Below are 23,466 nucleotides of genomic sequence, written 5' to 3'. Positions count from 1 at the left end.
CCATAAGATACGTTGAAATCGTCTATCGTCTTCATGAATCTGAACTTGACGGTACATCTTGGGAATATCGGCTGTCAGAACCACCTGATGAATGCAGAATCTTAAAATGATAGTGACTAAATCACTTTGCACCGTTGGGCCGACCAATTGGGTGTCATTCAGCGAAATGCCTGTTGACGACGCTGCCGAAGCGTCGAACACGACTCGAATCTTCGTGGTGGAACTTGATTCCTTAAAGACCGCATGGTGCGGTAGGAAGTAACATTCCTTGGGACTGTCATTAACTTCCTTCATGTGGCCGAGGGCCAGATATTCGTTCATGAAATTCTCATATTGTTCCCGCTTGGCAGGATTTCTGGAAAAACTCATCATTAGCTTGTTGAATCTTTGCTTGGCAGTTTCAAAGGAATCGCCTAGTTGACTCCTGAGATCATTGAAAGGCATGCGCACGATAAAACGGCCATCAGATGAACGACGGTGCGTTTCTTCAAAATGCTTTTCTACGGCGCGTTCCACCGCAGTCATAGTAGAAGAGTTACAACAATTTTCGAGCTCCCAAAACTTCATAAGCGTTCGATTAACATCATCATGGGTGGTGTTCACTTGGCAAACACGCTGGGAGGATCGTTTATTTGTTGTCTTTGCTGAACCGCTAACAACCCAGCCGAACACAGTTTCAGCGAGAGTAGGAAGGTTGCTACCGATTTTCATTCGTCCTTTCTTCAGAACGTCATAGAAAACTTCTGCGCCGATTATCATGTCCACCTCACGTGGAACGTTAAAAGAAGGATCGGCGAGTTCAAAATCTCGAGGAAAGTTCCAAGAATTAATGTCTACTTTACCTGTAGGCAGCTCGGTGATCGAAGGGGTGATTAAAAAATCCAGATTGGCAGAATAGGCTTGATTTCGCGACGAAACTTTCGTCCGAACAGTCTTGCATGACATCGTCTTCATGCCATTCAATCCGCAGATTGTAATTGGTGGATTTAAATCGGTGGGTGTGATATTCAATTTTGCAGCTAAATTCTCGGTTATCAAATTTGCCTCGGAGCAGCAATCAAGCAAAGCTCTGCATTTGATTTTCCTGTTGCCAGCATCGGTAACCAATACTACAGCAGTCGAGAGAAAAATCTGTTCAGCAGTTGCTTGAGTTTGCGTGCAGCAGTTAACAATTTGCGTGTCAGCTGTTCCATCTTGTTTCTTGTTGTGTTGGTGAGTGGATGTGCTTGGATTCGGAGAGCTTTCAAATTGCGTTGTCGTAGTTTCGCTCAAATGCAAGAGAGTGTGATGTGGCTTACCACAACTTTTGCAACATTGATCAGTTTTGCATTGAGCTGTGCGGTGGCCTTTACGCAGACAATTAAAGCAAAGACCCGCCTTCTTGACTCTCTCGAATCGTTCCTTTGCTGAGAGTTTCTTAAACGAGAGACATTTATAAATGGATGACTCACCTTTACAGCAAGGACATGCTTCGCTCGTCGATTGCACAAATACTTTTGCTTGCTTGCTCCTTGATGCTGATGTGTTGGTTGGCTGTTGAGTTTGACCTTGAAGTTTCTGCAAAACTCGGCTTCGTTCCTTCAGGAATTCGACTAATTGCTGGTAGCTCGGCAATGTTCCACTTTTCATCGAAGATTCCCAAAGTTTCCTCGTTTCGCGATCCATGCATTTACCAACAACATTAATCAGCATCATTTCCGATAGTCCCTCCACAGGAAGATTCCGATTCTTCAATGCATCGACATTTTTCGATAAAGTCTCTACTAGCTTGCGCAACTCATCACCGTTTTCTTTGGATAACTTTGGCAATTCTAATAAAGCATCGATGTGGGTGTCGATGATGAGTCGTTCATCCTCATATGCGTCTTCCAGCAGACGCCATGCCGATTCGTAATCGTTATTATTGATCACATCTTGATCAATCTTCCCAGCTGCACCACCGATCAAGGAATTTTTGAGGTGATACAATTTGATTGCAGGGGATTCATTCGGGTAGCGATTCATAATTGTTTGGAACATACATTTAAAAGAAAACCAATTTTCTAGCTTACCATCGAATGTAGGGAGCGGAACCTGGAGGTGAGCAATCGGATTAATTGGCTGTGGCTTGGGCTGAAATTCAAGGGCGGCAGGATTCATAACGGGAGCATTCTTCATGTCGGCTATCATCGTCTGCAATCGTACATACAGTCCGTCGTGCAAGTTCTCAAAATTAGCATATTCCGATTCCACGTCATCTTTTTCTTCTGCCGACACTTGGCCAAAAATGGCTTCATGTGTGGATTCGAAATCATCGTAGCAACGACGAACTGTTTCGAGATGCAGATTGAGACGATGGATGTTTGGTTCTGCCTCATTTTCGATTGAATCCTGCACGCGCAGCAATTTCCGAACTATGCGATCACGACGATCCATTAATAGCAGCAGTTGCTTCTTCATGCTTCGTTTTTCTGCGGCTTGCGCTGGCACTAACACACTGCTATTTGAACCAAATTCCACTTCTCCAAAATTTTCTTCGCTACACTCAACCAGCTGTCGTGGTTGTATGTTTTCAATAACTCGCTTGGGAGTATCACTATCTCGTTTTTTCTCACTATTTGTTTTCCTTTTCCCACTCATTGGGGTTCACTTGCAAGAGTTTCACAAAGGATATTTCCCCCACTTATGCATACATTCATCCAACACTAGGTTTTTCAGTTCTTCCTTTGTGCTTTGCTTCTTCGGCCAATCGGCGACGATTCAATTGTCCATGGTCAAGCGACGACAATGTTCACACACACTCATTCACTTGCATCATTCAGTAGCAACCGGCTTTTGTCGTTCTTCTTTGTTCTCGGCCAATCGGCGACAAGACACAATTCACAGACGTTTGTGTGTGTGATCGGATAGCATCGAACTACCGATTCGGTTTTCTTCGGCCAAACGGCGACTCACTAACACAACTACACTTTGTTCTGCTGCTTTGCGCAACGGTCACCGAATGATGCAAGAAATGGCGGAGCACAAATTCACACGCGGTTCAAGAACTTTTGCGACAAAAATCACCGAAAACCATCACAAAATTCGCTCGGAAATCTTCTTTAAACACGATTTATCCAAATCCGGCTCGAAGGACCAAAATAATGTAGATTTAGGATAAATGCACTGGTTTGGATAGTGGATTTTCGGATGGTTTGGTGACGAGTAAAAAGACGCGCGTGTGATCTTAACGAGAGTTCTATTTCAACTGACTTGGTTACAAAGATATGTGTGTAGATGGTGTGGATGTTATAGCAAATTTATGGCACAAAGTGCACTGTAAGAAATGTGGACTGTATCATCACTTTTTTATTTATTCACGGTTGATTCTATTACATTCATAGTTGATTGCGTAAGGCCAATCAGCAATTTGTAGTTGATTCTATTATATTTATAGCTGAATGCATAAAATCAATCATTCGAGTATAGTTCAATCTATTATTTGTATTGTTGAATGCACAATATCAATCAGATAATTGATTATAAATATAGTCAAAATTTTAATATTTATAGTTGATCAAGAAGTAATCAGAAATACGATTGAATATAAGTGGGTTATTGTTGAAAATGCTATACTTTATTCTCGTGTATAGAGTATTTCCTGAGACAGATGGTGGTAGGGTAGCTTTTTGTTTTTGTTTTGAAAAATGTAAACACCTATTGGTCGCCATTTTGAACTTGGGAGATTAGCACTGTTCAGTTATTTCTTCAAAAGAAATTATTTTTTTTCAAATTAACATTACATAACATCAACATTACCTTCAAAGTACTTCTTGTCTACAATTGTTTTTTTTAGGTAGTTTCAAAAATTCAAAATTTTGCATAACCATTACTATTGCACCGTCAATTTGGTTTCGTTACTATCCGGCCATTGAACATGCGTAGTGTCGTTGTTATTTTTACCATACCACTAGCTGCCGAAAATTGTAAACATGAGAAATCAGCTGTTCGTTTGACAAGTGGTTTGACAAGTTGTCGAATGATGTACCGCTGTAGCGTTGCAATAGAGAACAGCTTCCATTCTCACCCCTTTCTCACCAAAGACAAAGGAGGATGATAAAAAACACCGGCCAAACGGCAGACGGTCAATGCAGTACGTTTTTTGGTAATCGGCAGCGAAACAAAGACTATGACAATAAACCTTCGTTTGCAAATCGACTCACCCAGCAAACAATTTTGTAGCTAAATTCTAATGCTGTTTTAATATACGTTAAATATACATTATAGAATGATCGTATGAAAGTTGAAAAAACAGCATTTACCTACCAAAGTGAGGGCAAAATACATTCATAAATTTCATTTCTTTCTAAAGCGATGAAAACTATACCAATAGGGCGTTATCCGACACCTTATTCGTACCTATTGGAAGAATGCAAGAGAGCGCAAGATTTTGCTCTCATAGCCTTCAAATCGTTTCCAGCGACAATATTTTTCAGTTCTCTCATTGGTCAATATTACTCAAATCTCTTCTGATTTTTATCCATCTGGATGCACTGCTGCTTGCAGAGAGAACATGACGATCATTTTCTCACTTGAAGCGGGTTTCAAAATAATTTCAAAATTTACAAACATGGCAGGCTTTCTATCGTATCCGATTAAAACTGACTTCAGACGACATTTTATACGATCTTTTTACTGTGCAGTTGGAATTGTGATTCGCAACACCATTGTAAACTTAGGTCTAAGGCTTCTGGAGGACGAAGAAATCTAAGTGTCCAAGAAAACTGAATATAGAAGCTATACGTTGCACATATGGAGATATTATTTTGAAATTTTTTAAAATCTCGACCACAAAAAATGTGAAAAAGTAGTGTAAAAACCGTACTTTTGAATGAATGAATCATCAAAATTGTTTAAGTCAACCAGATAAATTTTGAAAAAAGGATTGAAAAGTTGACGTAATTTGGCACATTTTTGCACTTTCATATTTTCAAAATACGAAACACAGTGTTTTTGACGAATTTTCAAACGTAGCTGTGTTTCGAACTTTTTGTCTTTTTGCAATTTCTCAGATTTGTTGTACCTAAATTCAAATTTCAACAGGATTTTTAGTATATTAATGGAAGATTTCCCTAATTAATTTATATTTACCAGATAGGTAATTTCATACTGATTCTAGTGGTGTAATTACATCAACGCTGCGATACTTTATACAGTACCGTTCATAATTGTATAGAAACTGGAAGCACATGCACTGTCACTTCGACTTTGAACTTCCATAACTTTTTACGCTGATGATATTTTTTGATCAAATTTTTTATGTTAGATAGATCAACTATCACACTATTATATCACAAAATTTGAGCTTTCTGGAGTTTGTGTGGCCTAGGATACAGTTATTCTACGAAAATCGGACATTTTGGACTTTTCTCATTCAAACTGCAATATCTCTGGAACTATGCTACATTTTTTATTGAAATTTTGCAGAGTGATTGTGAAACATAAAGTTAGCATGTCTGAAGTTTTCGGAAAGTTCTATTGATGAGATCAAAAGTTACGCGAGGTGCAATATTTCAGGGATGAACCTAGAAATGCGATTTCTATAGAAAACAAGAGAGATATGGCGGTTTTAAGCGAGGAGTGTCAATTGACACTCAATGTCTGATTAGGAAGTTTGTTTCTGGACTTTCAGGCTGCGTCCATTAAAAAGTAGTGATGCAAAACCAATGATTTCAAGATTTCATTGAGGGTCCCGAATAAATTGTATTATTTGGATGCACTCGAATAAAGTTACAAGCCGACAACCTTCCAATAGTGTCATATCGACACTCAAGAGCGGATTAGTTAGGGTGTAGATGTAAAATACAATTTTTTATAAATTTTCAGAATAAAATATCATCATTACATAATATCATAGCTTGTTTTCCCAACCCATCAATGTAGGGAAAAGAAAACTAGTTTTTTTTTGAATTTCTGTATTCATATTTTTTTTCTTAAATTAGCAGCGGTCGAAAATAAAGTTCAATCTTTTTCTTCAGTAGAACTGTTCCTCGAAGAAAATTTGAATCGAATAGCGTCGACACTTACCTTGAGATATGAACCGAAGTACTTTGTGACGAAGGGGGAGTCACACTGTGACAGCACCATGATTTCCTGCTGGATGTCTTCGATCTCATCTTCCGCTTCTTCGAGGTCGATTATTTTGATAGCCACCACCTGAAAGCATTGGGAAACAGAAAAGTATTTTAAAATATGTTTAAGATAATTAATACAACAAATAGAGCCCAAATTTGAAAAATTCGATTGAGGTACATTGTCAAAAAAAAAAAACATCCAAAACCCTTCCTTCACAGAGAAAAATTTAAATATAATTTGTAGTTTTTTTCCCAAAGCACAGACCCCTAAAACTGCTTCACATAAATATCTTAAAGGCTTCTGATAAAATAAAACATCTGGGAAGACAAATCAATTTTCCGAGCAGCTATCACAGCAGGACACTTATCGCAGCAGCAACAGCTAAACAGAAAGGATGAAGCACATATTAAAAATGTATAACCACTAAAAGGATTTTTTCAGGCGAGAAGTAACGACAGAAGAATTACTCACCGTCAAATTAGGTAAGTTGGGAACTATTGATTAAAGAAATAGTTAAAATACATTTTAATTTATTTGCTTGGGCTTGTGATTTAGCTCAGTTAGCAAGTCCGTTGCTTCTTGTGCCGATGTCCGTGAGTTCCAAGAGCAAACACCGATCACATTTGTACCGGATAAGTTTTTCAATGACTATCCGCCAACTTCATCGTTGCTATAAGTCGCGAATGACATAAAGATGTTAAAACGACTATAATTGAAAAAAAAGTCTAACGACATAACTTGATGAACAACATTCCTCCAATTCACTTGGATTATGACAACAGTTCTCTAATTTCTGTGGCATCCCACATTCGCCAGACTTTAAACTCATGAAAATCATAAAACATATGAAATAGAGAGGTATTTAGTTAAAAATCACAGGGTAATAATCTAATTTATATTGCATTTGTAAACTCGAATACAGTTCTTCCGAATTTGATGTTAAAAAATTCATCCTACGGTTGATTCTTATGTTTCATTCGATCAACCGTTTGATGTCCCCTGTTCCACACGTGATGATGATTTCGCGTTGCTGAAACTAGGGAAACAGCACACACGGCGTCGAGGCCGGGCGGGCGGTTCAAATAATGTAATGAAAAAACTTTTTCACCTCAATTGAACAAATAAATCATTCACACTCTGGAGACCACCCTTCTAAAGGAAGAAGTTGGCAATTCTATCTACAGTAGCAATGGTTCTTTGCTAAGTGGTTTTGTGTCTTCCAGAGGAGGAGTGTTCTCAGATGAGAGCAGAACAGCTGATGAGCAAACTTGTTCCAATAAATAGGGTGGTTCGAACTAGGAAGATTAATCAATTTTCCTACTTCAAGAATAGTATTTCATAATATTGATAAAGGTGTATGTACATATATGCAAAATGTTTATAATTCTATTAGTAAAAAAAATCTTTTTAATATGTTTAAAAAAATTTTGTTTCCATAATCACCGAGCATCAACTTTAACTTCGATTTTGATTAGAACTGTGAACAGAACCGGATTCAGTATAGTTAATTTTTATGATTTTAATGGGAGACAACTATTTAGATTTTGAAAACATACATTTTTGACAAATTGTCTCAACCAGGAAAGTTGTGACCAAATTTTTTCAACATATTTTCCCCTAAAAATCATCGATTCCTTTGAAATAGACAAAGTTAATTTACAGTTTATTTCGGATTCCCATAAGCTTTCACTTCTTGGAGAAGGGTTAATCTTTTTTTAGCAGACATATTTTCAACAAAAAAAATATGCCTGATTAAAATGAAAAACCTGTTCAGCTTCAGCTTGGTAAGCTAGGAAAAAAAATAAAGAGGTTGTAAGCGATTTTCCGTTTCTAAAACAATAAGGTTTTCCTTGCTTTCCCGAGTAAAACTTTTATCTGAATTGAAAATGAAAATTTAAACTAAATAATTCCATACCTTAGAGCAAGTTCACTGGTGCAGGGAGGAAGTGGTGGAAATTTTGACACTTTAAGCACATTTTGAAAACTTTACCATGCGAAAACATTTCAAGATATGTGGCCTTCAAGGGTTTTTACAACACGTGTTGTATTCTCGCATGCTGTGATGCAAAAATAGCAATATTTCTTTCACATACGGCTGGAATAGAAACAGTGCTGTAAAAAAATACAACGCCCAAAGATCTTGAAATCATTTTTGCATGATAAAATTTTCAAAATGTGCTACAAGTGTTAAAATTTCAACCAATTTCCGCCAACACCAGTGAACTTGCTCTTATCAATAACATTCAGAAAAACAAACTATTAATTGTTGACAATAATTTACAATAACAGTCTTTCAATTTAGAGTATGAAGGCCGGGTAATTAGCCGAAAGTCCAGGCAATTTTTTGTAAACCCTGACAAATCCGGACATTTAATTCCAAAATTTCAAACGGGACAATATCCAGACATATTTGAACAAAATCGAGTCATAAAAAAAATTTTCACTTTAGATTTCAATTTCTTTTCAATTAGCATAAGGTTGCGATAATTTTTTCAGCACGTATCCAGGCCGAACAAATTCGAGTAATTTTATCTAAAAACCTGGCAAAATCCGGGCATTTGATTTTTAATTTTTAATAAAAAATCCGGAGAATTTCCGGGCAAATTTGGACAAAGCCCGGGAATTACTCAACAAAAATCAAGGAAAAATTCTTGAAAAGCTTCTTCTTTGATCAAACCACATAAGTAGATTTTAAATCGTATTTTAGGTTTCCAAAAACCTTTTATTGTTATTGTTATTAAACTTGCTCCTAGAATTACATACTGGAAGCATTAATTAAAAAAAAAACTACATAATATATTTTTTGGTGATTATTTTGATGAAAATCACTCTTAAAGTTCGATTTTTGTACTAAAAAATCAAAAGTAATGAGAACTCAATTCGAGTTTTTACTTAATTTAGAAATAATTTAAATACATCCGGGCAATATCTGGGCAGTTTTTCACAACAAGCGGGCCGAACTGCACTTGTCTCGAATTTTCCATTTAATATCCGGGCAGCCCGGACTAAACCGGGCAGTCTTGAATGCTTGATTGAGACTAAGATTGGAATTGGTTTTCAAGTTTTTTTTCTTAATTTTTGAAGAGTTAAAATTGGATTTTAACAAAATTTGCCCGGATTTTTGGGCGATAATTTCGAAATCAAATGACTGAATTTTGCCAGGTTTTAAGATACAATTGCCCGGATTTGTTCGGGATATGTGCTGGAAAAAATGTGGCAACCTTAATTTAGATCTTAGTAACTTCTTACCGAAGTGTTCAACCTTCATTAATTTCAAAGCCGTTGTAGGAAAACTAATACATTTTATTGAAGTAAAACTATCTGTCTGTTTATTCATTTGCCCCAAAATTTTCGGAACTTTGCGCAAACAAGCTTTTTTTTCAGGAATTCTTTAATCTTCCACATCCAATCCACATCTATTAACTAAAACGTTTGAAACAAAACAAGGAACGAAACATTTAAATTTGGGAAGTTTAAGTACCTTTACTTTTCTAGGGAATAATGGCTAATAAATATTGTCCAATAAAGATTTAAACATTATGTTATATATATGTGATGGAAAAATACCGGAGTGAAAAAAGTTAATGGAAATCAAAGCAAAGCAAGTTTTCACTTCAAAAATTGAAAAAATGATTAAAGCTTTGCGAATTTAGGCCATTGGAATTTAATAACAAGAATATAAAAAAGAACCTGAGATTGAAGGACTAGGGTGACCCTTAACTATATTTTTCCTTTTAATAAGGCATCAAACTGAGCGAAATTTCACATTGATAGGATAACTGTAAGGCGACTCTCAAGCGCCTTGAATTCGAAAAGTTTTTGACAAAAGGGTAAAAATTTCCATTAAAAATTCGTTATTAATTCTGGCAACACCGAATAAATCTACAAACTTAGTTGACGTGAGGATCCAAGGCCCAGGACAACTTGATGGAATAACACAAGTAGTTTTGGATTCAGCGAAGAAGTCATTGACTTATTTGTTTATATTTTCTCCAACATTTTTTATGGGGATATATACAAAATGAAAAATTAAACATAAGTGTCTGCAACTTTTCTCGCTTAAAACATTAAGGACTGCTAAGAAATTTTAGCTGTTAAACACCAAAATTCGGCATTCTATAACTAAAACACAACTGAAAGAAATTTTACAAATTTGTGTCTTTGAATTACCGAAAGCGTTGTTTTTAACTTTGTAGAATAAAATTTCTGGGTTAAACCTATAGCTTGTGAGTTTTGCTTCGCGGCAAACGAAAAAACGAGATATTTCGTTAGTGGCAAACAAACCTTAGTTTTTTTCTTCGATTTTTTCCTCAACTAAAATTTATTTAAAATCTTAAAAATGAAAAATTCAGATATATTTGTAAGTGTGTTCAAGAATGACAAAGCACTTTTAGCAAGAATTAAATATCTCTTATTTAGTTCTTAAAAAATTCGAAAAAAAATAACATCTGTAGCCAATTCATTGACTAAGAGCAGGCTTCTGCGATTATCTTGATTTTTGCTCAATTTTTCTCATCTCTTTGTCAAACGCCTGGGAGAAACATGCTTTCTCGCACTTTAAACGATCAAGCAACCCACATTTTGTTCGAGATCATTTCAATCACGCAGTCACCCAATCTCATTTTCGCAGGGAGAAATGTTCATTAGCTTCTCAGTAACTGGCTGAGAAATCAACGACCGAACAAAGTTGTAAATGCTGAAATGCTGAAAATAATGAGAAATCAAGGTGTCAATCTTTCATTACCTCTTTGTTTACAAAATGAGATATAAAAGCATGCCAGAATTATTAAACGTCTCCAACAATAAAGCAGGTTGACAAATTCTGAGGCCAATATTCCATAATTCCACGTAAAAAGAGGACGGTCAAATCCCACATTAAAGCTGTCCACGTGATTTGGTGAAACGACCAAATTCCATATGATGATTTGAATTTCTTTTTCTCCTAGGAGCGATGAGAATAGCAAAACTATGCTCTGTCAGTAGAAGAGTGATCATTCGTTTGAGGAAGAAAATTTCCCCGCTCTCTCAGCAGCGGAGGATGAAATGCTCATTAAAAATAAGCTCACAATTATTCGGAGCGAACAAGTTCACTGTCTCCTTTTGGTCATGATGAGCAAAATGAAGCCTGACTAAGAGTTAATGTTTCACACCGATAGGTTTTTTCTTGTGTAGTTTTTGGAAGAATTAAATGTATTTTTTCTTAAATAAACATAAAACCCGTTTCTGTTATTTTCTTCACAACAATTTTATACAATCATGTTTTATCATTCATGTATCCGTTTTCGTTTTTTTCCAAGTTCAAATTTTTGAGGAATCAAATTCGAAAGGAAATATAATAATTTGAATTGTTGAATCGTTCGTTGTTGTCGATAATTCCTCGTTTATTGATTTTTCTACCATTACTAATTTGCCGCTTTTAAATAATAACTTCCCCCTATTATTTCAACTGTGTTGGTGATTGGAACATTGTCACAGTTTCGGGAAAGCCAGAAGCCAAATAAGCTACAATATTTGGTTTGAAAATACTTTAACATCAGCTTTATAGTTTTTTAAACAGTAATATTCAATATTTGACAGCACTGTAAGTCGGTAGTTTTAAATTTTCAAAGGTTTACTAATGTTATAAAATAAATAGATAGTATCGAAGATTCCAAATAATTGATAAAGTAGTTTAATAGTTCCCGGGATTGTGATTATCCTGTTAGCTTTACATTATTTTTATATGAAAAAACAGCACTGGACAAAATAAAGTACACACTTGCTATTAAAAATTAGAAAATCCCTGTATATTTAGAGTGCTCTTCACCCTCGAGCGTTAATGTAGTCAAAGTCATTTTTGCATGGACACAATAAAGTATGCACTCTTAATAATCTGGTTCATTTGGGACGTATTTTTATGCAATTTTGCTTTGAAAGAAACCTTGCTTGAAGTTTTTGGATTGAAGTTTACAAATATCTACAGTATCTTGCTTTTCCGCCATCTTATCGAATTCAAGCGTGCGTTAAAAAGAATAAACCGGCCATGAAACCTTTATTTCCGATGGTTATTGCAGAGAATTGAATCTTTTTTAACTTATAAGAATACGGAACAATTTTCTAAGCTGAGAAATAGCGATATGTTAAGGTTATAAGAGTTCATACTTTATTGTGTCCAAGCGAAAACTGACATTGACTTCAATAACGCTCAAGTGTGCAGAACACATTAAATATTTTCACATATTTTTTCAGCAATCAAGCAGTTGATATTCCTTATGTGAAAATAGATACAGAGATTTTGAAAGTTAGATAGCAACATATTTTGTCCAGTACTGTATATGAAAAAGTGAAAGCAAAACTAAAATCTCTGTAACTTTTTTCACCTGTGTGAAAATTCTTCAAAATGTTTAATAAAGTTGCAGGGTGGACACTTATTTTCAATTTTCCATTTCCCGCATCATTCACAGAATCTCTATCTAAAGATTTTCTATCTTCAATAGGTGATTTTATTATAATTTTCCAACAAAACCTGAACATGCTGCTCAGATTTTAATTTTTAAAACTTCACCCTGCCAAGACAGGCCTGGTTCTGCGGATTTACATATCTCGTTAAAAAGACAAACTTTTTTTTTAAATCAATAAGAAAATTTAAAAAAGCCAAACTAAAAAGAGAAAATGGGCAATGTTTGTTTGGGTAATCTATGAGAATATATAAGTAATTAACTATCTGAAACCTATTGTTTTTTAAAAGAGTAGAGGTATTTGAAACAAACTGGATAGATTCGGTTTTATCAGAAATTCTATGCTTAAAGTATAAATATGACAAAAATGTGTCTTAAAGTAATCTCATTTTCATTAAATGGAATATTAAATGATCCAAAGAAGGTGATTTTTGAATCTAATGTGCAATCTGGTGTTTTATTAATTTCCAAAACCTCGTTTGAATATATTTTATAAACTTTTTTAAACCCTAAGCTTTTGAAGAAATTATTTTTAAAACGTGAATTCAGTTCTAAAAAGTTTGGATTACACCGTGTGAATTAAAGTCATAAACTAAGTGATAGATATGCTTTTTTTCATACAGCCACAATGATAAAAAAATTTGCATTTCTTTCTCATTGATATTTCATCTAAAATAATTTTCTCGGTAACAACTGGACCTGAACTGAATTCTACATACAATTTTATCATTTTCGAGTTGCTCGAAGTTTGGAGTTTATTTGTTCATAACATGGATTGAGTATAAATTTCACATTTTTTAGCTCTCCTGTCGCATTGAAGGAACTGAAATATATTAACTGAGCAGATGAGCCAAAAATTCCAGATTTCTTCGAGGAATTCCCTACTTTTTTCCGCATTTTCATGATCGAAATTGGAGAGTGGTTGCTAGGTCGTTTAATGAAGAAATCATACACATATTTGAAAATATATAAATAAACCTCGACACAAATGTCATTAGGATAGTAAAATGTCACTAATAACACTTAAAAAAATAAACTAAAAAAAATTTTTTTTGTACCGGCCACGACCAGATATATCAGATTCTACCATGGTTTCATAGCGAAACAAGCTAAATCCACAGACATTCGCCGATTTCCCGGTTCATAAGCCATCTCGAAATAAGCAGAGTTCAAGCCATTTTTTACATTTTGATTTGTTGTCAGATATTTTTTTTGCATAAGTCTATTGTAGGATCAAGTACCTTTAACAAAACTACAATTATTTTTATCGTTCTGCTTTCGTCAGGCTTTTTAACAGGGGTAATATTTCAAAGATTTTGAATACTAATTTTATATTGGTATGAAACATTTAGAATTTCAAAGAATGGAAATATTACGTTTAATGAATAAATATTTGAAATTCATTCTGAAAAACTCTTTGAAAGGTTTTTATATAAAAAGATAAAAAAGTTTTATAATATGTCTGAAGAGTAGACTTAGGACTTTTGCTGAATATTTAAAAAAAAACTAATATTCCTGCATTTTGAAAACTGAACCACCTTACTGCTGTATCCTGCAATCTGGCAAATATGGACTACCCGGGACTAAAACTTGGCACTATTTGCGGCCAGGGAGTTTTCGCCCGAAAACGTTCTACCCTCGTTCAACCTAATTTATCTGGTCCACCAGGTGTGGAGGTGGAAAACTGCCAATGTTGTCCAACCGATTTGGAAAGATTTCTTCCCCCAATTTACACCCTCCTCCCCCAACCCTGATTGATGGTTATGGACTCACCTGCTGTGTCCGGTTGTCGACGCCTTTGAACACTTCACCGAACGAGCCTTTTCCTATCCGTTCCTGTTTCGTGAAGATTAGCTCCGGATCCACTTTCTGGAAAGAGAGAGAAAAATGGAGAACATGAGAATCAGTATATCCATTGAAAAACATCCAATTTCAGACACTTTCGGTCTGTCTATCTGTCTGGTATGTGTGGTGAAATACGAAGATAGGTATGATGATGATGGCGGCGATGCCTGGGACTGAAAACTCACATAGGGCAATAATTTAATTAAAAAGTTTTCAATTAAAATTTAATTCGTCCAGAGTGCACTACTCAGTCAGTCAGTAGCAGCTTTGGGGTAGCAGCGCGGAGTTTAATTTCTGCACAAATGAAACTCAAACGAAGGAATTTCCGTTTCATTAGTGCGCGTTCGGGGATTCGCCGTTCGCCATATGAAATAGTCAATATGTAGTCGCCTTGGGTGGATGATGGATTTTCTAATTAAAGCTATGGCTAAGGGAGATGATATGGAAGATGTATTCTAAATGTGCTTTCCGCAGCTGGAGGTGTTGAATTTCCTTTAACTTTACGAGCTATTAGCTCGAAGGTTAGTTTTACGTAAGGCTTTTCAATATTTGCGAAAGTAAAAAGCCAGTTTACACCTGCACAAATAGTGGTACTCCAGGGTATTGACAATTGTTCTGGGCAGATGCCTACTAAGTTCGAAAAATACTTTGGTGGGTTAATTCAAAACACACGTTGAGCTCCTTTTCTGACTGGAAAATAAACATTTCTGGATAAATTCTGTTTAAAAAAAACAAGGCTTTTTGCAGTTTCCTTGCATTGGAAAAACTTCAACCGGGGTCTCAGAACTACAAAAAAAAAGGTTTGAAATCAGTAGTATTGAAAAATATTTTGAAGAAAGATTATCCGAACTCAATAGGACTCAATTTGATTATGTTCTTCTGATATGCCAAAGTGACCCTAAAAAACTGACTCAAAAAAATGCTTTCAGATAGGTTTTAAAACCTCATTAAGATACTGGTAAAGGTTTTGAAAAACTAATATCTTAGCAGATGTTTTCTTATGTAAGTTACAGAACAAAAACACATACATTTAAACCTAGATAAGCGAAACTTCGAAGGACAGAACTTTTTTCAAAGAGGTTTCTCGCTTACCCAGGTTCTCTCTTTATAGGTTCAGTGATGTATCTTATCTTGATATTGAGAGATTATAGGTGACATTTGTTCCAGGAAGTATGTTAATGCATATTGTAACGCAAAGTTGCATTCAAAACGTAGAATGTTAAAATATAACACGAATAAATTTCGTAATGTGTTGCGCTTTTGGTAAAAATCGACTCATACTTAGAGAATATTTCCTTATTCGAAACGAGTTATTGTACAGAACTATGGAAATAAGGAAAGTTAAGTATATTTAAAACTTTATATAACTCGAACTTTCTTTGGATTATTTAGTTCCAATTTCAATTGAGAAGAATAAATTTATGAATCAATCGAAAAGAATTATATAAATGACATTGAATTCTTCACTGCTGCTTGTTCCTATAAAGATGAAAGAGATAATATTCACTTATTAAGTCTAGAACAAACATTTGCTCGTTAGTAAACGTATTTAAATTATATTTTAGTACTACAACACGAATTTCTATTCAAATCACAATGTCAGTTTGGTATCAGAGGGACAGCTTGGCTTCTAAGCTCTAGTTTGGCAATGCTAAACACTCAACTTTTCAGCAACTTGACCCTCGTTTAAAAAAGCGGTTTTCATTCTCAGAGGTTGCTATAAGAGACCATTCAAATATTACGTAACGCTTTTAGGGGGGGGGGGGGGAGGTTAGCAGTTTGTTACGCTTTGTGGATTTTGCTTAGAAATTTTGAGACGAATGTGTTACGTAGGGGGGAGGGGGGGTTGAAAATGCTCGAAAATTGCGTTACGTAATATTTTAACGACCCCTAAAAAAATACTGGCGGGTAATTCTCTCATTTATAGTGGTTTCTCGCTTACCCAGGTTCGACTGTATAAGTATTTAGACCACTTGAATGATTGAACTTATGAAATACGTTTTGGAAGTTGTCATGTACTGAATCCTGTTTTGCGTTATTTTTTTCAGGCCATTAGAAATCGTTCGTTTATGAACAGGAGTGATTGTTTTACTTCATCGGAAAAACATATATTGGAACTTGAAATTTCAAATTTAACAGTTAAAAAAATTGTTGGATAAAACCAAATTGCAAGCAGGATGAATATGCTGCTTTCTAACTAAGAACAGTATATAAGGATACATTAACAAAAGACATGTAATGGTTTTTTTTTTTGATAGTAAAAGAGTTTGTTTTTTGATTGTAAAGTGGATCGTGCACATAACTTGAGTCGCAAATGTTATTTAATATTACATTCTTTTGATGTATTAGCTAGTCCACAAATGTAACGTGATAGACGAATTAGAGCATGAAAATAATATACTAGAAACCATCTTTTAGGGTTTTTCTTTAGAATTTGTGATACATTCATTGATTCAGAATCCAGATTAGGGGTTTTTATCAATTCGAAAAGGGTTGTCGAAATCCAATTTAAAATAACTGAGCCATAAACTTCAAATTAATTATAAATTTATTATAACTTGATATGTTAAGCTTATATTTGTTAACATTAATTATCCTATACCGAGCCCCAAGCCTAACTTTATGAAACTTTGATCCACATTTTCTGTTCAGCATTCATTCCCCTTATCTTGAAGGAGGACATCCATGCTCGAGCTCAGACAACACGCTGAATCATAATGAATATTCGGGTTCAGACTTCATGTAGAAACGATCACTGGACTCTTATCTACTTAAGTTTTATTCCCAAACCGATTAGTTTAAGCCACTCCGTTTTTTTTTTTGAAAGCCGGAACACATAATTTCCTAAAGATATAAAAGAAATAATCATAAGAAAAATGAATAAATACTCAAATAACATATTCACTTTTTCATCCGGGTGTTTCAAATAATAAAATCTTCTACCGCTGATGCAAATGGGCCAAATTCTCTGAAAATGAGAAATAATGAAATGAAACTCAAAGCAATAGCATAGATATTTAATTGATTTTGGTAGTACTTACAAGCCAAACAAGTCCTTCTGAATTCCATAATCCGTCTCAAACTTTTGTAAATGAATACAATTTCAGGCGTCAATTGGAGAAAACATTGACTACTTGATGCGATATCACATAGAAGGTTGTGATATTACATCACACGACGTGTTCGCATTGTGTAAATCGTTTAGATGTATTATTGCAACAGAAATACCCAATACTACATAGTCTCCATAAATTACATCGTCCATCGTAACATTTTTATTGCTGTGTACAATGAAAAACTATCAATGAAATTTGACAACCTAATGACAAAAATCTGAAAGATCTATGACAAAAATGTGACAAACGAAAGAGTGAAAAATGAAACTCTCAATAAAATACGACAAATTTGGTAACAAAAAAAATATGCCAAAAATATGGCAAATATAACAAAATCATGACGAAAGTTTGAAATTTTTTCACAAAAATGACAAACCATTAAAAATGTAAAAAAAAATTGACAAAATTTTGACAGATGTGGCAAAATTATAATCAAAATTTGACAATAAAACGACAAAAACCTGACAGAGCTAATATAAAGACAAATATTTGACAAAAAAAATTCTCTTTATGACACAATAATCACAAAAAAATCACAAGAAAACAAAAAAAAAATCTGACGAACATATGATAAAACTACGAAAAGATTGACACAAAGGTGGTGGAAATATGGCAAAAATTTGACATCAAAATGAAAAAAAGGGGCAACAAATAAGCTATAATATTACGAAGTTCTGACAAAATAATGACAAAAATGTGACAAAATTATGAAGAATGAGATAAAAATATAACAAATTGCTAACAAATATATGTTAAAAATAAATCACAAAATGACAACAACAAAAATCCAAAAATAGTATGTATCATCTGCATCATCAAATATTCGGCGAAATATATATCTTTTTCCAGCACTTTGATGTTGCAGCTTTTATCTTAAGACATCTAATGGACTTTTTATCCTTTAAGAGTTTTGGATGAATAATAACAATAAATCTCTATTTTTGTGTCTAATTTTAACAACCCTAACATGATTTTTCTAGGTATTAAAAAATCTAGAAAATACCTTAAACTTTATAAATTCTTCCCGCAATTTTGAAAATGACAAAATTATTATTTTAACGAACAAATCTATCTCTTTTCCTCACAATCTATTATATAAAATTCTCTTGTAACGGTGTTTGTAGTACTACTCCTCCGAAATGACCCAAACGATTCAAATGAAATTATTTTTAGAATATTCTGTAGGCATGCAAATCGGTTTATATCGAATAAAAATAACAGAAAGTCGCATCAATTTCAATGCACGTGTGGGCGCTATGAAGCCTTGATGTGATATTTTTTCTTCATGATTTCCAGCACATTTGTACAGCACATGGTAATTATTGACGCCTTGATGTGTCCCAGATTGATGTTTTGCCGAACAAATCTAAACCATTTAAACGATTTGAAAAAATAAAACTTTTTTAAATTTGTGTTAAGTAAAAAAGGAATTGTTGTAAAAAATATATGAATTTAGTGCTGAATCAGTATCAACGTTATATTTCAAAGCACACTAAATGGTCGTCTATCATTATAATAATTGACTTTGGGACCGACTTGTGATGATTTTTTCGATGGGACCGACTTGCGATCGTTTTTACGATGGGACAAATTTACTTGAGGTTTTTTCAATGTTCATCAGAACAAACTACTCAAATTTTTTTTCTCCTTAAACTTCCGATAATTTTAAGGTGATTTCACGGATAAACTCAAAAATGATGAAAATGCAAATGGGACGGACTTGCTATTAGTGGCAGTGAACTGAACAAGAGAATAAAATAAGAATAAATTTAAATTAAAAGGTACACTTGAACAAGTGCAAACGTTGAACATTTAAAAAAAATGTGTACATTATTTCTTCATTCATAAATGGTTGGGCCCAAATAAACAATCTGACTAAATAAACTCTCCTTTTTTTAATCATTCACTGAAAAACTGTTTACAGAATTCAAGTACGTACTTTCATAAACGTGTGTTTTTGTTTAAAATATTTTGGCTACATAGAAGAGACTTTAGATCCGCTCTTTTGTTGAAAAGTTTTTTTGTGATTGATATTCCAGAAGCATATTTTTTTGATAGCAGACGCAGAATTTTTTTGATAAGTTTTTATTATGACCTGAAAGTGTTGAAAATTGTCTTAACTCCTGTCATTGCAACGCGTCTTTTAGCCATTAAACATATAACCTTTTAAGAATTTTTTTCCCCAATTCGGTCAGAAAGGGTATCCCGAGTGTTTAATCTGAAGCGGATATTCAAAATTATTAAATATGTCTTTGTAAAACAGTATTCAGTGAAATTGAAGTACAAAGCATTATTTTATTCTGGAGAAAAACTGCAGATATATAAATAAAAGTTGATAAAAAATACAAACATGAACAAGTATTTAATTCATTTTAAAGTCTTTGCACTGACGCATCTGAAAAAGAGCAATGTGTTTCAGTCAATAAATGAGACACATGTATACTTAGATTTTCTTTTTGAAAGAATATGAAAGTTGAACTGTTTCGAGGTATATTTACATTAAAATTTCCATAAAATAGAATGAACTCATGAAATCATCGTAGCCTTAACAGATTACTTCTTTTCGATCTATTTAATTTTTTAAAACCTGAGTTCCAATTAAATGTTATTGAATCTTGAAAATATCACATAAACCTAAATGAAATCGCAGATCACCTCCACACTGTTAAGGAAATTTTTTAATCAGAACACCCCAATGCTTCAGTTAGAATCTTTAAAAACAATGGTTTGAATTGGCAGACATTTTCTTTAGGATAAAAACAAGTTGTAATTCGGTTGAATAACAGAAAGTCCAAAAATATTTTTTCTTCCTTTCAAAACCAATCGTTTTCATGATTCAGGGTGTCGACTCATATCTGGTAATGAAATTCCCTGATTTTCCCTGATTTTCCAGTCGTGTTTCCAGAAAATTCCAGGTTTGAAAAACAACCTGAGGAAGCAACTTGAATTTATAAAAAATATATTTCCCACGAAAATAAACGCACAGAAAGCTTTGAGTCGAGAATACTAATTTATTACGATAATTTTAATGGAAGTATTAATTGTGATATTAAACATTTTAAGATAAGTCAGCCAGTTCGGATCCACTTGTAGAAATTCTTATGATTTTGGCATAACAATTTTCTCTTGCAAGCTATCAGCCTTCTTCTGTGCGTCTTCCAAAATTTTCCTCCGTTCCACCTCAAGCGATTTTGCTACCGCTTCTCGATGACGCTTCATCAGCTTTGTTTGGTCTGATTCAAGAGCTTCCTTTTTGCGGCGATCTTTGTCTTCCAAATACAGAGCATGTGAATTTCGAACTCTCTGAATAAGTTTGTTGGAAATTTGGACTGATTTTATCCCTCCAGCATAAAAAAACAGCATCATAGATTTGTCGTTTAGCCACCACTGATTCTTCACGCATATATTCGAAGAGACATTCGGAATTTACTGAAAAACCACGTTCATCATTCGCGTTGCCATGTGAAAGATAGCAGATCATTTTGATGATGTTGAAGAATTCTGGACACTTGGCATTTGCTAGCACTCCACTCCAAAAATGATCCAGCCTTTCTTTGCTACGGTCATAATTATCAAATTTATCGCCTCTGGCAATCACTCCGGAATACTGCCGTACTGCTAAATCTGCCGAGGATCCACTAACGCGTCCAGTATCTGTCAATATACCTAGTCAAAGTTTTCTCAAATCGTTTTTGGTCAATTTGGTATCGCTTCTGATAACTGCCGGATCAAGGCAAGAGGCGGCCTTGGTCAGAGGATAAGTCAATGGCGATCGCTTCATTAACTTAAGTACAATTGCCTTCTTTGCATTCGATACGAAATTGCAGAACTTGATTTTCGTTGAGCTTAGGATATTTTTTCATAGCATTCTTAGTGTCATATCCGAGAACAATGTCTTTCGATGGTGATCAAAAAATCAAAGGGCTAACGATAATAACATGAGCAACGTACACTGAAGTAAATTTTTAAGCAGATAATAAACTATGACGTTTCAATTTCTTCAAATAAAATCAGGATCATTATTTTTTCCCTGATTGGTGGAAAAATTCCCTGATATTCCCTGATTTTCCCTGATGCAAATTGAATTCCCTGATTTTCCCTGATTTTCCAGGTTTTTCCAGGTAGTCGACACCCTGTGATTGATTGGGTTAATGTTCAAAGGAATTTAATTGGCATTTTTTGCTCGAACACATAAAAAAACGGTGATTTTTTTTTTTTTTTGGACATGATTTTGATGAAAATATGTATATTAATTACTACTGCTTCCAAAGGTTGGGATAGTGAACAAAAAGCTGCTTGAAAATGGTTAGTAAAAAAAATTTCTCTAATGTGTTTTTATTTCTTCAGTTCTAAAAAAAGATACCATTCAAAGCTACTCGGGCGCTGAACGTGCTGCGTTTGGCAGAATATTGGGCAAATACTCCCGATATCCAAAATTCTTTTTCCATAAAGTTTCATTCACAATAAGTTCCAATTAATGAGAAACTTTTGAATTCGATTTAAACCTTTATGGGAAATTGACATAGCGGAATAAGTTAACTAAATGGTAAACAATAAATGAAACATACATATTATCAACATACAATTCGATAGAGTTAAGCGGGAAAATTCGAGTAAACGGAATGGAGGGAAATGTAAAAAAAGACTAGGACAAGGTCACAAATGCGAAATGATTAACAACTCAATATTTAATGATTTTTTAAATTAATCAGCGAAAAAATGGAAAATGGACACCAAGTTTAACATGGTAAGACGAAGTTTACCGGGTCTGCTAGCAATTTTATAGATTTCAGATACCTTTGAATCTTAATGACAAATGGAAGTTTCGGTTCTGATAAGTTAAACGAACTTTTAAATCTCCCAGAGAATTTGAGATCCAGAAAGTCAACTTTAATGTACCATGTGATATTTTTATTTGGTTTTAAAATTATGCAACGCGGTACTTAATGATTACAAGATAACGTCTAAAAAATTCAAATTATAATAATGAAGAAGTCAGTTATCAAAGTTGGAAAAAGTTGTTGGCGAAGACTAAGACGAAGGTGACCATTTTCGTTGAACAAATGGAATACTGGAATTATTTACTTGCCCTTTTACATTTCAACATTTAATTACTATATTATTGGTACAAAATCCAACAAGTCTCACCGCAATTTTTGCAGTTGTGAAAATTTTCAGTTTCCGCACACTTTCACTTACAAATATTATAAAATGTCAATTTTAAAAAGACATACACCGTCTTAGCCGATTTAGGCTTTTTACAGATTGAACAGATGATGTGGACAACTAAGAATTAAACATTTAATACCCAGTACCGAGATGGGAATCGAACCCATGCCATCAGTAGACAAGCGATTACCGTCTCACCACGCTAACCACTAGACCACCGAGACGTACCGAGATGTTCGGTCAAAAAATCTTGTAAAAAGTTTTAAGCAGTGTTTTCTAAAACCGTGGAAAACATTAAATTTAACAAGGAAAAACCGGGAAAATACCGGGAATTTAAAAATGAAAACCCGCTGGCTACCCTGCTTATTCTACCTCTGAAATGTGTCTTTCCCTTTGCCTTGCATCTCCTCTTTATGATTGCTCAGTATTTCTCAATAGGGCGGAACTGGGGGCAGCAGCTGGGTGGGTTAAGGTTTTTTGGAACAAACTGGACCCCTTTCTCTACATACCATTCTCGAACGACTTTGCTGAAATGACAGCTTGCTAAATCTGGCAAAAACATTACGGGATGATCGTGGGATCGAATGAACGGCGAAACTCATTTTTGGTAAAGTTCCGACACCATTGTCTTATTTGTAACGAAAACTTTCGTTTTTTTTAGTGATCTGCAAAAGCCCTGCCAAATCATAAATGTTCGTTTGCGGTCGACAGTTTCACTCCAACGATTGGCTTGAGGCTTCCGAATTGTCGTCAATGTTTCCTTATAAAGTTTGATAACGCGTCATACGATATTTCTGGGCAATTTC

General features: G+C 34.4%; 1 protein-coding gene across 10 annotated transcripts in view; it reads right to left on the bottom strand.

Moving 5' to 3' along the window:
* Positions 1–23,466, bottom strand: part of LOC129744239 (serine/threonine-protein kinase 26) — a 332,751-nt gene that overhangs the window by 45,703 nt on the left and 263,582 nt on the right. For all 10 annotated transcript variants that reach the window (XM_055736659.1, XM_055736657.1, XM_055736658.1 and 7 more), the window contains 2 exons: positions 14,304–14,399; positions 6,046–6,174 (listed from right to left, as the gene is read on the bottom strand). In XM_055736659.1, the coding sequence (XP_055592634.1) occupies positions 6,046–6,174; positions 14,304–14,399 (225 nt within the window). The remainder of the gene's footprint in view (positions 1–6,045; positions 6,175–14,303; positions 14,400–23,466) is intronic.

This window comes from Uranotaenia lowii, chromosome 2 (assembly GCF_029784155.1).
Source record: "Uranotaenia lowii strain MFRU-FL chromosome 2, ASM2978415v1, whole genome shotgun sequence".
NCBI lineage: Eukaryota > Metazoa > Arthropoda > Insecta > Diptera > Culicidae > Uranotaenia > Uranotaenia lowii.
The sequence above is the reverse complement of the archived record's forward strand: the minus strand, read 5'-3'. Positions and strand labels throughout refer to the sequence as shown.